General features: G+C 48.6%; 4 protein-coding genes across 4 annotated transcripts; 1 reads left to right on the top strand and 3 right to left on the bottom strand.

Moving 5' to 3' along the window:
* Window positions 1-125: 125 nt before the first annotated feature.
* On the bottom strand, window positions 126-5,936 carry HD556DRAFT_1436234 (uncharacterized protein; the record flags this gene model as incomplete). Its single annotated transcript, XM_041305536.1, has 11 exons — window positions 126-1,011; window positions 1,061-2,243; window positions 2,296-2,352; window positions 2,404-3,023; window positions 3,092-3,868; window positions 3,928-4,377; window positions 4,436-5,097; window positions 5,160-5,356; window positions 5,422-5,490; window positions 5,543-5,608; window positions 5,660-5,936. 11 exons carry the CDS (start codon window positions 5,934-5,936, stop codon window positions 126-128), a joined length of 5,244 nt encoding a protein of 1,747 aa, XP_041168164.1.
* Window positions 5,937-7,589: 1,653 nt separating this feature from the next.
* HD556DRAFT_1436233 (uncharacterized protein) lies at window positions 7,590-7,964 on the bottom strand (the record flags this gene model as incomplete). The annotated part of the gene is made up of 1 exon (XM_041305535.1): window positions 7,590-7,964. The coding sequence occupies one exon, from the start codon at window positions 7,962-7,964 to the stop codon at window positions 7,590-7,592; it is 375 nt and encodes a 124-aa protein (XP_041168163.1).
* A 1,623-nt stretch (window positions 7,965-9,587) lies between these two features.
* HD556DRAFT_1436232 (uncharacterized protein) lies at window positions 9,588-10,338 on the top strand (the record flags this gene model as incomplete). Its single annotated transcript, XM_041305534.1, has 6 exons — window positions 9,588-9,623; window positions 9,690-9,761; window positions 9,812-9,865; window positions 9,912-9,957; window positions 10,009-10,272; window positions 10,328-10,338. 6 exons carry the CDS (start codon window positions 9,588-9,590, stop codon window positions 10,336-10,338), a joined length of 483 nt encoding a protein of 160 aa, XP_041168162.1.
* Window positions 10,339-10,524: 186 nt separating this feature from the next.
* HD556DRAFT_1302783 (uncharacterized protein) lies at window positions 10,525-11,851 on the bottom strand (the record flags this gene model as incomplete). Its single annotated transcript, XM_041299535.1, has 7 exons — window positions 10,525-10,578; window positions 10,623-10,648; window positions 10,709-10,781; window positions 10,817-10,865; window positions 11,069-11,162; window positions 11,545-11,626; window positions 11,708-11,851. The coding sequence occupies 7 exons, from the start codon at window positions 11,849-11,851 to the stop codon at window positions 10,525-10,527; spliced, it is 522 nt and encodes a 173-aa protein (XP_041168161.1).
* Between the last annotated feature and the right edge of the window lie 2,773 nt (window positions 11,852-14,624).

Below are 14,624 nucleotides of genomic sequence, written 5' to 3'. Positions count from 1 at the left end.
ACTAACCCTAACTAACCTACTAACCCTAACTAACCCTAACTAACCCTAACTAACCCTAACTAACCCTAACTAACCCTAACTAACCCTAACTAACCCTAACTAACCCTAACTAACCCTAACTAACCCTAACTAACCCTGAATGGGTTTGCTATTGCCTGAATGGACAATCGCTGCATGACGCTGTTCGGATCACAAACGTCGCAATGGATCCCTGGAGGGTAATCCGTGCACCGCACAGCGAGGTTGTGGCCATCCATGCAGGTCATGTTGGCGAAGCGCCGACATTCCGTACCGTGTACTAGATCGTCCAACTCTCCGATACATTGATCAGTCGGTGGTCCTCTGTATGTCTTCGCTCGTCTGTCAGTAAGGAAAAATACGTGAGACTCCTTTCCGTCTCTGCCTGCACGACCGAGCATCTGGTTGTTGACGAGAAGGCCGTACGAAGGTTTAAAGATCACAACATATCGGACGTGAGGCCTGTCCATACCCTGGGCAAATGCTGTGGTGCATGCCATCACCTTTGTATCGCCTGAATCCCACCGAGAAAGGTTAGATGCTCTGCTATTTCCAGCCTCCCAGAGATCGCTATGATAAACCGCACAATTGGCCTTCACTGCGAATGCTTGTGCGTCCCCCTGGGAGCCGCAGAAAACCAGAATACGTTCCTCCTCAGCAAGTAGTTTGCATAGAGCGGAGACGAGGTGTCCCAGAGACTGCATGGCCGCGATAGGCTGTATTTGTATGACATGCATCCCGATCTCTGGACGATTTGTATCCGACCGAACTTGCGTGACGATGCCAAGATGCAATCCAAATGGTTTGATGAAATTTGCGATACGGTGCGGTGGTCCCGTCCCTGTCATAAGCACAATCCTGATTAGCGTCTTTCCGAATTGCTGCGCGAGATTTTTCCATGGAACAACTCGTCCTGGATGACAGTTCATGATGTCGTGGAATTCGTCTACAAACACCCTGTTGAACTTCCGTCCGAGTGGAGATACAAGGAAGCTATCGTTAAACCATTAGCCATGTCCAGACCTTATAGGTTTACAGCTACCTTTCAAACGGATGCGACGAGCAATGCTCTACCTGCACGAACAAAATCTGTGCATTCTCCGGAACGACCTTGGAGACGCAGTAGTTGTGGCAACGTAGTCCAGTAGACGCGGTAGCCATGAACTGTTGGTCCAGCAGAGCTACGAACGGGCACACCACAATAGACCTGGAATTTTCATCCATCACTGATGGAATCATCCACGACATGCTCTTGCCGCCTCCTGTCCTCATCGTGATGACGAGGTCCGTATGTGCTGACATTACTGCCATTAGCATGTCCATCTGATCGGGGGTCTTTTCTGTTGCACTATCGTCCTTCCTGATGTGTCTGATCGCTCGTCTAATGTTCTCTTGAACGTCCTGAACGGCGCTTGGGGGCGATGATGGTGTACCAAAACTAGTGACTGCACGTTTTGATGGGCTGCATTCGCCAGAAAACAAGCTAGCTGCATCGATCGGCATCTGTTGGACTGATGCTGCGGTCTTACGAAGACGTTTGATAGGCATGTTCTCGTCTGGGCTCGAGTCCTCACCGCTGCTAGAGAGGCTGATGACCTCCACAGGCACCTGGGGTACTGATGTTCTCGACCCACGAAGGCGTTTCAGCTGTATAGTATCAAGACTGGACAACTCCTCGTCGCTGGAGATATCCATCACCTCCGAAGACAACCTGCGAATGTGTTTCGTCGATTCCGCGACGCGTTCTAATGATAGTTTGACCCGTGGTGCGTACTTCCGTGCGCGGTGTGCAGTTGGTGTGACTGGGTATGAACCGGACGTAGATGGGATGGAATTGTGATGCGAGACACTGCGAGGCGCGTGTTTTCTTCTGGACGCTCTAGCTGGATTGGCGAATGCTCGAGAATGGATGTTCTCATAGTCGCCACGCTTCCGTTTCCCTTTGATGTCTGCGATAGGAGATATAGACGACGACATGACGCCATCAACCAATGGAGGTTCTGGTGTTTCATAAGCTCTGCCCTTCCCTTTGCGATCTTTGAATGGAGGAAACTCGGACTGATGCGTTGTTGGGACCACGTCGGAGAATGTCGTGGACCCTTCTATGTATTCGGTCTGTGAGATGCTCGTTATCGACGATACTGGGAGTGGGGAGTCCGAAAGCATTTCTCCGCATTGAATATAACCACTTGCAGTGGGCGACACAACAACAGGGGACGCGTTAACTGGCGCATTCAATCATTTTTTAAATTGCATAACATTGGAGCTCGGACTCACCACTGTTGTTATTGTACCCACTGGGACCTGATGAGGAAGCAGGGTCTCGCCGGATACCTGCAAAGCTAATGAGATGTTGGTGTCGATACAACGCATAGTGGTGCTCACCTTCGCTTTCTTCATAGAACATGGCGTCCAAATTACTGCTCAAGTGAAACGATCCCCCGTTCCATGTTGTTGGAAGTGGCGATGAAATTTCCGGTGCATCATCTGTCGCGTCTTTTAGCTGTTTGATTATGGCTGTAGAAATTGTGTCCTTCAAGACGTCAGTGCGGTGTGCGTCCAAAAACTCTTTGATAGTTTCTTGCGTGGTCTTCTTGACCACATCTGCGATGGCCTGGAGCGTCGTCCCGTTAGACATATTCTTGTGCCTGATTCTTATTGCCTCTGGAGGCGCAAGGGGGCCAAGACCAAGGACACTGTGCCACTGATCTCCAAGCCATCTGTGCTTGCACATGCTGTTGTTGGACAATCTAGGGACGACTCCTTGGACGATGCCGTAGTGTGTATGGTCCACACCAGTGGAGTGATCTGCGGATTCAGCGAGGATGTTGTCGGCTTGATCATAAGAGTCGTCTGGAGCGATGAATTCACGACCAATGGTAATCGCGCCCTGGCGGAAATCCCTGACTCCCCATCGACAGTCGAAGTAATCATGGTTCCACTGCTGAATGTTGGCGGAAAACCTTGTAGGACTTGTCCTCATGCCCTCACCGACGCAGAGGTACCTAACATTACATGAATGCATGTGTAAGAGTGGTTTCCATAATCATGGATGGTTCAGGACAATGCTCACGTTCTGTACAGATGCTCGGCCTCTGCTCCATATGCAACCCCAGCAAGGATGGCTTCGGCGGTGCGCAACCCCCCTGCAATCATTTCGAGCACCAAGAATGCGATGTCCTTCGGAACGAACCCTGGGGTGCATGAGTCTCGATCAGTAATGCCGGTCCTTTTGCTGTAAGCTGTCAGGAGGAACATCTCCATCCCCTGCATGAAGAGGTTGCGATGCCTGTCCGAATTGCTGATTTTGTGGTCTACGAACTGGGTTCCGCGACATGAGATGTGAGTGGTGATGTACAGAAGATGGTAGATGGGCTCCCAGACGCATGACGAGCGTCTGAGCAGATCCTTGATGCCGGGGATGTTCCATGTGATTCGTCCTGCGTTGTCGACCATTGCCAGGTCGTAGTGATCAACCAAGTAAAAGAACATGGCGTGGCGATTTTTAAAAAAGGGGTCCTCCGATACGAGCGAATAGCCACGAGTAGAGTTGGTGAGGTCGTCCTTGACCTGCTCTGGCACCATCTTCAACATGAAAATGTCATTGGTGAGGGCGGAATAGCGCGACTTTGACACCTGGAGGAGCCTTTGTATCCCGTCTCTCAGCTTGTCCATGTGCATGGTGTGGACGCCTATCGTGATGGACTTGACGTCTGGATCGACATAGACATTGGGTTCTCTGGTTTGACTAAACACCAAAGAGGACGCATATTGCTGCATCTCATAGATGATGTTGAACGTAGTCGGACGGCCGAGGCGTAGCACCCGATCATGAACACGAGCAACGCGGCTTGAGATAAAAAGGCATGATAAGTGTATCGAAGCGAATGAATGGGGAGACTTGCTCACTCATGGTCGTCTGAATGTACTGAGTCCGTATCCTCGTCTTTGTCCATCAGCGCCTCAAGGAGGGATGTGACGTTGCAAAGATATTTAAACTTTGCAAGATCTGGTGTGAGGACGGACGCTTCACAGAAGTTTCCGTCCGCACGCAACGCCCTGAGCCAGATGGCTCGTTTGATAGGGTTTGCCCATCGCTGGCCCACGCACAAATCTGGATCGGTATCGACTAGGGACCACGCCAAATTATGGTAGAAAATCATCCTCTTTCGTGGGGAGGCATTCTCGTCGCCCAGCACAGTCACAAGTTCCTCGAGACACAGGGTCTGCGCAGCAGACAGCTCGAACGAGAAATCCAATGGGAATCCGAGGTGAACGCGCATGATCGCCCTCATGAATTGAACAATGAAGCCTGGATACTTGACGTTTTCATCCGACACAGGCCTCCAATGATTGTCCCTATACGCGTCCATCACGGTCAATAATGGAATTATTATGGTGCGATAGCACTGCTCACGTTTCTCGTGGTATTGCGTCACCATACAACAGTATTTTAGACAGGCTCAACCTATGAGGATGACCATCCAAGATGGTCGATGCCCTAGCCATGTGGTCTTGCACTGCAGCAGCGAGACGGGTCAGAATTCCGCCAAATTCATCATCGCTATGCTTTTTTTTGATTTGTTCCGCTGCCCGCCTCCGGGCTGGATTCATCCGGAGTTCTACCTCGAACCTGTCCCAACCCATGAAGCGTATCAGGGGAGTCCTCTCCCGTTCGGTATTGGCTGGAACGACCAATGAAAGCTCAACTGCAGGTAGGAATGTAGCCTTAAGCGTGGATTTGAGATTGGGTCTCGCAGATGGAATGACGTTTTGCCCAACCTCGAAATACGAGTTGCCAACAGCAGTAAAGATATGTTGGACCAGACAAGACCGATACTGGATCTCCTGTAAGCCGGTAACGCTGTGCTTCTCTCTACTATGGCGCTGAATGGTTCCTAAATCCTTCACGGCATACACGCAATCAGCGGATGCAGTGCATGAAAAACCTTCAACGGGGGACGCAATCATCTGTACAGGTGGTCCACCTGCTGTTGGTAGCTTGACATGCTCTGGCTTCTCGTGAACATTTGACCGCGAACAATAGTCCAGGAATGACTCCATGGTGGATGAAGGTACCTAGTAGTTACGTGGGATGCCCATGTCAAATTAGAGTGCGGCCGTACAAGGGATGAACGTACCTGATACGCATGATGGTGCTTTTTCCTGTGTCCAGAAACCATCCCGGAGGTCAATGCGACCTTGCACGAGTAGCAGATAAGGAACCTCAAATGGCTGTGAAAGCACACGCCGAGAGAATCTAGAACCTCGTTGGACATCAAGTAGTCTACTGATGGCGACAATGAGACAGTGCTGGAGTCCATATCAAAGGAAGGATCTGCGTATGCGAGATGGACGCTACGTTAAGCGGTGACCTTGAATTTTCATTATATGTATGTTCACCTCTGCTGCAGACATCCTCACGGGATGGACCTTCTGGGACTAAATCGTCGGACCAGACATCCTGTGGGCCTTGATAAATGGGTAAACATGTGACAGCATAATATGACGTGTTAAAACTGACATATGAGGTTGCCAGTCCCATCGCGGACACCGCTGTCCTGATCGAGAACCTGTTTGGAGGCCACAACTATTGAGGTCAGTGCGACTTGATGGTGGCTCGATCTGTAATGAAACTTACGACACTCAGGAGCATCAAAGACCTTGATTTTGACTGATGCGTTGTGTGCGACGTTGATGTGCTTCTGAATAGCTTCACGCTTTTTGGAAATGAACTTACACTCCGGGAGCGGGCACGAATAATGTCCATCGGATTGGCCTACAACGTACTCGTTCCCACCAATCAGGAATGGTATAGGGACGGAGTGGTAGCGGTATCGGTGCTTTCGCGCGATGTCGCAGGTCGGGAATGGTCCCATGCCGCATCCTGGGTGGTCACAGACGTCGTTGTCCGACATTTATATCAGTAAGCAGAGTATATGCGATGATAGATTGATAGATGTGATACTTTATCGTTGGATGGCGGATGAATGGCGCTGGCGAGGTTTTATAAGACTTCAAACATACGGGCCTGCACCTGCAGGGACGAAAAAAAATGTGAAGGCGTGGCATGGTAAAAAAAAACGATGGACTAATGACAGCATTTACGAAAATATCAAGACGAAAACGAGACATGGTGATCTCGACGTACAGTGATCGGAGGAAGGCGATTGCAATTCTGTTTGAGCACTCATGATATGTTAGGTTAGATCATTATACATAGAAAATAAAGGTTGATGTCACCGGAAATGAGTCTTCTCACTCGAGGTTCATCCACATAAAGACACGTACTTGTCTTTATCTAGTTAATGCGATCGAAGCGCCCCCTAAAAAAAACTCTTCAATGTTGGAATGAATGGAGGGTACAAAAATGAGACGCAATGATCGGTGACATTTGCATTATGGTCCCGTGTCCAATCATGTTCCGGGCGGATGGGACTCTAATGGCAGCCGTGAACATCGGATGAAAATAAATGTCGTTCGTGGATATGCGCATTGCGCCCAATGGCAATGGTGGAGTAAAGCTATTTTTAGACAGTTAAAGATTTGGCATGGGCAGAGCCCATATCCTTTACACTGGTTGCGAATATCTCACCAGAATACCTCAATAAGTAGTCACAGCTCGTGTACGACTCATTGCATCGATCGCCAGGAAGTCCATACTTGGACACGTCCTTGGCCCAAACAGGGATGGACGAATGATATACATGAGCCGTCGACCCTGCTGAAAAAGATCGAACGGCACATGCTAGTGTCTCAGTAAGGGCTTCATAGATCAACAGGCGACCTAGAACATGCAGGCATCTCAGATGCTTCCAGGCATGCGGACGTGTTCTCCCATGAACTGATATCTGTGGCGCAGAGGTGATAAAGAAAATGAGTTTAATGACCTTGGATGTATTTTCGTCGCTTGCGAAGGATGCCAGCATCACTGACAAGCATGTCGACATGTGATGGAACGTCCGCAACACAATGCAGCTGACACCTGCAGCCATTATCTGGTCTTTGAAATCAAGGATGGTCCAAAATAAAACGATTGAATATGTCCAGGAGCTTGTTCACCAGCTCCCGACCTTTCTATACATCCATTATATGACACCTGGAGCTGACTCGATCTTCAGTGAGATAGATGCACCAAAATGAAATGATCTCTTTTCATGAATCATATACGACGCATGACTTCAAACCGATGTGCATCAGGACAGCGATGAACAAGAGCAGTAAAATAGAACGCTCCAAGGTATATTATGATCTATATACGCGGGTCAAAGTCGCTGGTGATGACGTGGATAAAGAGACATAAAAGAAGCAGTCACGGCCTTGATCATTTTCTTCAAAGCGCCGATAGCAAGAAGAAGGCAAGTTTTTAAGTGATCCTGCTGTCACTCGAGTCACGAAAGCCTGGTTTTTATTTTAAGACTCGTAAATATACGAGTGTAAAGACTGAGAAGGAGCTCACAGAAAGCTGCTGGAGATTCACAATATGACTAAGTCCATCACAAGCGACTCGGACAGGGTGATGCCTGAAATTCTAAATAACGCCGAAGATACTGGATAAGTGAGGTTGACGCCTATGGATCTAAATAAGGGAGGGTGACGCCTAAGATATTGGACACAGCGAGGGTGACGGGGTGACGCCTATAGATCCAAATAAGGGAGGGTGACGCGTAAGATACTGGATACAGCGAGGGTGACGGGGTGACGCCTAAGATACTGGATACAGCGGGGGTGACGGGGTGACGCCTATAGATCCAAATGAGTGAGGGTGACGCCTGAGATACTGGATACGGCGAAGGTGACGGGGTGACGCCTAAGATACTGGATACAGCGGGGGTGACGGGGTGACGCCTATAGATCCAAATGAGTGAGGGTGACGCCTGAGATACTGGATACGGCGAGGGTGACGGGGTGACGGGGTGACGCTTGCGGCAGTTCCAAGAGGACATAATGGCGGATGGGAAAAAGAAGCGAGGGTGACGGACAGCCACTTACGACACCTCATGGGAAAAGAAGGGGTGACGCTGACAGCGCCAAGGGCAAAAATGGCGGATGGGAAAAAAAAAGTGAGGGTGACGGACAGCCACTTACGTGATGGACTTCCATTTATGGACGGGGTGACGGGGTGACGTTTACAGGGGTGCGCCCGTCGCACCAAATAGATAGAACCACGCGCATAGATTGAATCTGAGTCAGGGGGGTCAGAGGAGCTCGACGCCACGCCAGGACGACGATGTGAAGACATGATGGTTAAGGGTTACAACGTTAAATGTTAACATTAAGCAATGAACGATCATTTAATCATTATTTGTACATGTTAACGTGAATCTGCCATTGTCAACAGTGATTATATGCGCAACAAGAAGTACAAAATTAATACTACAGTTACAACTCGAGTGATTTACGTTACTACTGTCATGGGACGCTTTGGCGCATGGGCGCACTTAGATGTACTTTTAGAACCTGCTCTGTCCTTGTAATACATTACTGCAATGAAATGGTCTTATCAGATTTTCTCGAGTGATCAGAACTTATCAGAACTTTCAACATATCAATGCTTCTAAGGTCACAAACTATGCTAAGGTGCGAGTTACCTACTCAACTTCCGTCATCTGGCCTGAAAAAGCTTTTATCAACCAGACCTTATATGTTTCTTTACCCGCCTTCCGTACGCTGATGCACCTGGTCCACCTTTTCTGACCTTCCGCATCCTGGCCAGCCCTTAGCAGCCCAGATCCGATTTGGGGAATTTTGGTGATGTCATAGAATAGAGAAGACATGGGGTCACAAGAGCAGCGCGTCTGATAAGAAACACGTGAATCACATGAACGGTATGATAAGAAGGCTGCAGCAGGGACGGTGAAGACCCGGTGCTCTACTATGAGCGTTAATTGCAGCTCCAGCGCTGAAATTTCAACTTCCGCGAACATACAAATCCAATTGCAAGACCTCGAAAACCTTGTCAGCGCCTCCGAGTGAGTAGTAGCAACAGCGGCGGTTGAAAACATCAAGTCAACTATCTGGCACTCGCCAACACCAGAACGTCTGCACGCAAGGCGTTACCTAAAACTCAATCAACTCAACCTACAACTCGGATTGTTCATTACTATCTCTTTGCTTTCCTAGAATACCCGCCATCCGTGCTCATCTAGCTCTCAAGTCAAGTCTCACCAGTGCGTGCGCCCTCCGTCGCACCAAACTTCAGTCTTCGTCGCCCACCGCATCTCCCCCAGGTATGGAGCATTGTATTTCTTGTATCTTATCGGTTGATTTATTGTCAGACGTTCCAAAACACAAGCGCGTGTGCAAACAGCAATGGTGACTTAGACATCTCGTCCGTTTTGAAGCTGGACGAGCTTTAACAAAATGTAGAAACATCTCCTTGTGCCTCTTTATCCTGTGTGTTGTCTTTCTTAGTTACTAGAGAGCGACAAATTTATTTGCATTTCCAAGTCGTTGCCCACCTTTTGTAGGTCGTGAGTGTGCTGATCCTCGTTCGAGCCATGCTAATCTAAGTCGTTGCCCACCGTTCGCAGGAAGTGAGTGTGTCGATCCTCTTTCGAGCAAGAACCATGCTGGTCCAAGTCGTTTCCCACCGTTCGCAGGATGTGAGTGTGTCGATCCTTGTTCGAGCAACAGCCATGCTGATCCATGTCGTCGCCCACCGTTTGCAGTATGTGAGTGTGTGGATCCTCGTTCGAGCAACAGCCATGCTGATTCATGTCGTTGCCCACCCTCCGCAGGTCGTGAGTGTGTCGATCTTCTTGGAGCAAGAGCCATGCTGATCCATCAATAGGACGCGCTTAACAACGATCGTTGTGTAGAGATACGGTCCAAGTTACCCTCTGTGGTATGTCAACGGATTGTACACATGTCTCATGTTGCGAATCTGCAAGGCATCTTGCTCATCACCCTTGGAGGACATTGTTCAGGTCATTTCCGGTGAATTTTGAGTCTGCGTTGCGATGAACCTGCTTATTATTGACCGTTCAGCTGCTGTCATTATCTTCGAACACTCTTTTTATATTTTCGACAATCAGCGCCACTACTGGAACTCTGATCCCTCTTTTTATGTCGCACTGGAGCAGTACATCTCATCTCCGCATGCAGGTGCTGTCATGAAAGCTGTGAGCGATGCCGTTCACGCTTATGAAAAAGCGGTGGCTACTTCTGGGAAGGAGAAAGAATCTTCGTGCTCTTCGGCGAAGGCGCAGTTAATCGACGCTGTTCTTGAAATCACTCTAAATCATCGCCTGTGTTTGTTTCGCCGTCATGTTGTTGCAGCGATCCCGCTGATCTGCTTGTCTTTCAGCAAGACCTTAATGTTAGGCAATGCAACGCAACGTAGATGGTGTTCCGAAGTGGAGCTGAGGTGTCTTAGCAGTGAATGTGGGCTTCTGGAGAGGTCTATTGAGGTAGTTTCAGGAGATGGAACTGTACAAAATGGTTCACACAATATAGCACTTTTCCCTGTATGGTGTACCGGTGTTTGAAGCATGTGAGTCACACTCAGCTGAGACGGTGGTGGGATCTACTGGGCTTGATGTACCCCCGAAGCATTCTCTGTCCGATTCAAGTGCATTGAGGTCGGGTATGTTTCTACGTACCATTTTTCTCCGCAGCTTATCTCGACCTGGACCAATATTTTCAAAAGCAATACAGTTTTGTCATTTCAGAGTTACGTTATATATACATCCATGGAACGTCCCTGTGAACGTCAGTGACACCAGTTGATGGCTAAGACTGAGCTGTTCGCGGGTGATAGCCTTCGAAATTGATGGATTTCAAACAGCGGACGTACCTTGAAAGTTTTCGTTTCTTTGAAGGACAGTGTGCAGGTTACTGTGGCTCTGGATTATAAAACAAGGTGGATATCGTGATTTATCATACGTGCGCTCCGTGCATCCCCGGGGCCTACGGTTAGGACTGCATCATTCTCTTTTTCACTAAACAATGCGTGTATCGACCGCATGCATCATACTCTGGAATCTAAATGCATCTTTTCGAGGGACCGAGATGATGCTATCGTGGAACAAAAGAGAAATCGACTTACAATATGTCTGCCTTATGTCCAAGGACAAATTTGCAGCGTTGGATGTCACTGATGCCATGGTCTTCAGTGTAACCTGTAGCCTTTTCACGCGTATCTTATCAACGTACGAGAGAGCGCCTAATAGGACCATAAGAAAACACTCGCCTTTCTGATCAGACTAACGAGCTGAATCCCGTGAGAGCTTGCTGCGACCGACAGCCGTTATGATAACGTCCGACATCGCTAAGTGTCAGCATCCCAGGGTGCAATTTAAGACATGGACAAAAATCTCGATCTTTCGATGTGGTTGAGTAATACTGACACAAGAAATCGAACAGCTGTTGGCGATCAGCGTATCGATTTGCAGTCGTACCACGCTAAAATATCCTGTGACTACTTTCGTAAGCCGGACATGGAGGGACGGTCGAGTATACCTTACTACGAGGTGAATACGGGAACAGTGAATGAAAAAGGTGCGTGGCAGAAGACATACTAACCAGCTGTGGGTACTATCCGAAATGATACTCCCAATCCACGCCATAATTTTTTTCCCTTTGCTGCTTCCTTCTGCGCACCATGCTGTGACAGCGTATGCAGCAGGTACTACTATAAGCCTCCCCTCTGCCTGGCACGCCGATAGTCTCAACCACGAACGCTTACACATCTGATGAGGAAGACAAGCACGAATATGCCTGTCGCCGAGCTGATGGCGACGGGTGTTGGCTGAGTGACACGAACTTGATAAGCCTCATGTTTACTAACTGTTGCCATGAATTGCGTCCCGTTCCACGCGGATGCAGGCATTAGCACGGACCGCTCGTGGTGAAGTCCTGCGAGTGGATGCTGGGAAGGCGAATATAGGGAGTGCTTGTACTCTCCCGTGGACGCGGAGGCTTATGTGGACTGTTTGTGCTGTTGGCAGGCTTCCTCCTTGAAGGAGCTGTGATAAGATTTGTCAGAGGGGGCCGGAGACGAGGGCCTTGGGATTGGGATTTCCCGGACGGCCGGTTGTCGCTTGTGCTGGAGTTTGGGTAATTGATGAATAAACGGACAGGTATGTAGCGTGGCACGTGCGGACGATGATGAAAATTCTGGAGCGTGCGGGAGATAATTTCAAAGTTAGGCGCTGCCTCTTCGCTGATATGATATCCAGTCGTATATCGGACTTTGGACTACTATTACTTACTACTACATTGAACCTTGCGGCAAACAGTACTACAAGTGTCGTGAGTTCTCAAGTCAGGGTTATCTATTAGTAAACCTAACTCACAATGTTACAAGTCGGCACTGCGAAGTCATCCGGGCACAAAGTTTTGAACGTCACTGAACAAACAACTGAAGTTGGCTGATGTAGTACCACGTGACCACTTTGCGTCGAAATAGTCCTCGTCTTTTGATTCGTCAGCCACTCTCAACCAACTCACTGTTACTCACAGCAATAACTCGACTAAATCTAATGTTGACCTTTGGCGTCGCGGCTCTTCAAAGTACGTGTATGATCATATCTGTCCATTATCTTGTGGTTGCCTTTCCAGTATCTGCTATAGCGGCTCATACTCGGACGGACCATCCGGCGAGATTCAAAATACCGCAAAGCGCTGAGGCAGAACGTGGTGCGCCACGCACTGCATCCTTGGGTCTCGGCGCGTATTCAAAAGGTCAAGCTCCGATTTTTGTGGAAGCTATATCAATGCCCGACCAGCACGGGAGACATGTTCTAGATCAGTGGTACCGGCAGGGCTACGTACTAGTACAATCTCATGTGGGTCTACACCGGTAAGGTTCAATGTCCGGACAAAGAATATATTTCCCGCCGCCCGCACCAGCACAGCACAACACACAATCCTCGGCTCCTAACTCCGTCGCTATTCCTTTTGTTGAACCTTCTCATGATCATAATCTCGGTGTAACCATGGGGTAACTGCAATGCGTACGGCACACTACCTTTCATCCTGCCATCCACACATTGGTCTGAGTCTTGTTTCGGACGATGCTTCAAACGGTCAGGATTTGACTACTAGTGATTATGTGCTGATCATATAAGCTGAACTCAAACTGCGCCATGCTGAGGTGTGTTCCGTTGTCGATATTTGGTTCAGAGCGTTGGTGCTGGCCTTTTTTTCTATTTTGGCGTGCTGGGGGGTTACTTGTATGTATCTCTTACCGGTGACCCGCGCTAAAATCCGTCGGCGACGCAGCCGACCGCCTTAACGTACGACGTTCCTCATTTGCGAACGCAGGGTCCTATCACATACGCACGAATTCTCATTTGCTCATGCCCCTGATTACGACTCATGAAGACGTGTTCTGTATATGGAACCACCCAGTCATGTGAATGATCCTTGTACGTGCTTTTCGTACTTATGAATCTTCATCTGCAGCTGACTCACACGAACAATAATCGATCGTACGTGAGTAACGTCTTTCGAATGGTCAGATCAGATACACGTCCAGGGTCGTCTGATGGGCCTTTTCATTATTATGTTCGTCCGACGAGCCACTTATAATCACTCGAGTCATAATGTACCTTGCATCATGGAAGTACGCAGGCGCGCGTATTCTATTTAAAGTTGGCGTTTATGCGCCCTTGCTCCTAACTTGAATGGTTGCCGCGATGGCTTTAACTTTAGTTCCTGGTTCTTCTGGTGAGAATAACTACTGTTTACAAAACACCGTGTACATGTGCCAGTGGAATCCCTGGCTGACTGACTTCTTAGATTCTTCGTACCCGGACATGAGGTCATGAATATTGATTCGGCTGTGATGAATAGCGCTCCAAGGGGTATGAAGATGAAGTTCTAGGCGTTGGACCATGATTCTTCATGCTCCAAGGGCTCGGTTCGAGGCAGAAAATCTTGAATCATATCAGAGACTCAGAAGTAGGTAAGTACCGTCACTAGCGGATGAACAATTGCGGCACCCGAAAATATAGTCTATCTCATACCCCATACCATATATACGGACGATTTAAGACATGCACTAGTCCAACGTAGGCGTTCTTTATCTGAGTCGGCACGTACAATGGTGCGATAATTTAGCCAAGTACAGACAACGTGGTTTATGCTCTTGGTTCTAGACCTTGGAAGCACTGGCGGCGAATGTTCATTCATGATCTGCGAGAAAAAGATACAACGACGTCCACTTATATTCGTGGTGTCCCCCTATCTGACGACCGCTGAGATGAACATAACGTATGTACGTTAATGACTGCGTGTAAAATCCGCAGTAGAGCGATCCCGATCGAGGCTGGTGATCATTATGGGAGATCAATGTAACTTACTTTGGAATTGTGGAGTGGAGTTTAGTACTTGATCGTAATGTATGAGCTGGGGGTGGGAGGGGAAGCCTAGCTTGTTGGGATTACGCTGCACCTAGATAATTATAAGCTCGCGATAGTGGAGTATCAATGACGAGTAGGTCCGGGCCCGGGAGCAGTAGTGACATCGAATACATAATTGGGCGAGCAGTGATTGCTCATAGGACGAGCCAGTCAGCGATGCCATTAATTCGGTGACTTTGGCGTTTATTGGTAGGAATGCCCGAATGTACGTCTTTGGAGTAACGATAAGCAAACCCA

The sequence above is a fragment of the Suillus plorans genome (assembly GCF_016647745.1).
Source record: "Suillus plorans strain S12 chromosome Unknown HD556scaffold_1, whole genome shotgun sequence".
NCBI lineage: Eukaryota > Fungi > Basidiomycota > Agaricomycetes > Boletales > Suillaceae > Suillus > Suillus plorans.
Note: the sequence above shows the minus strand (reverse complement) of the source record. Positions and strands in the feature narration are given on the sequence as shown.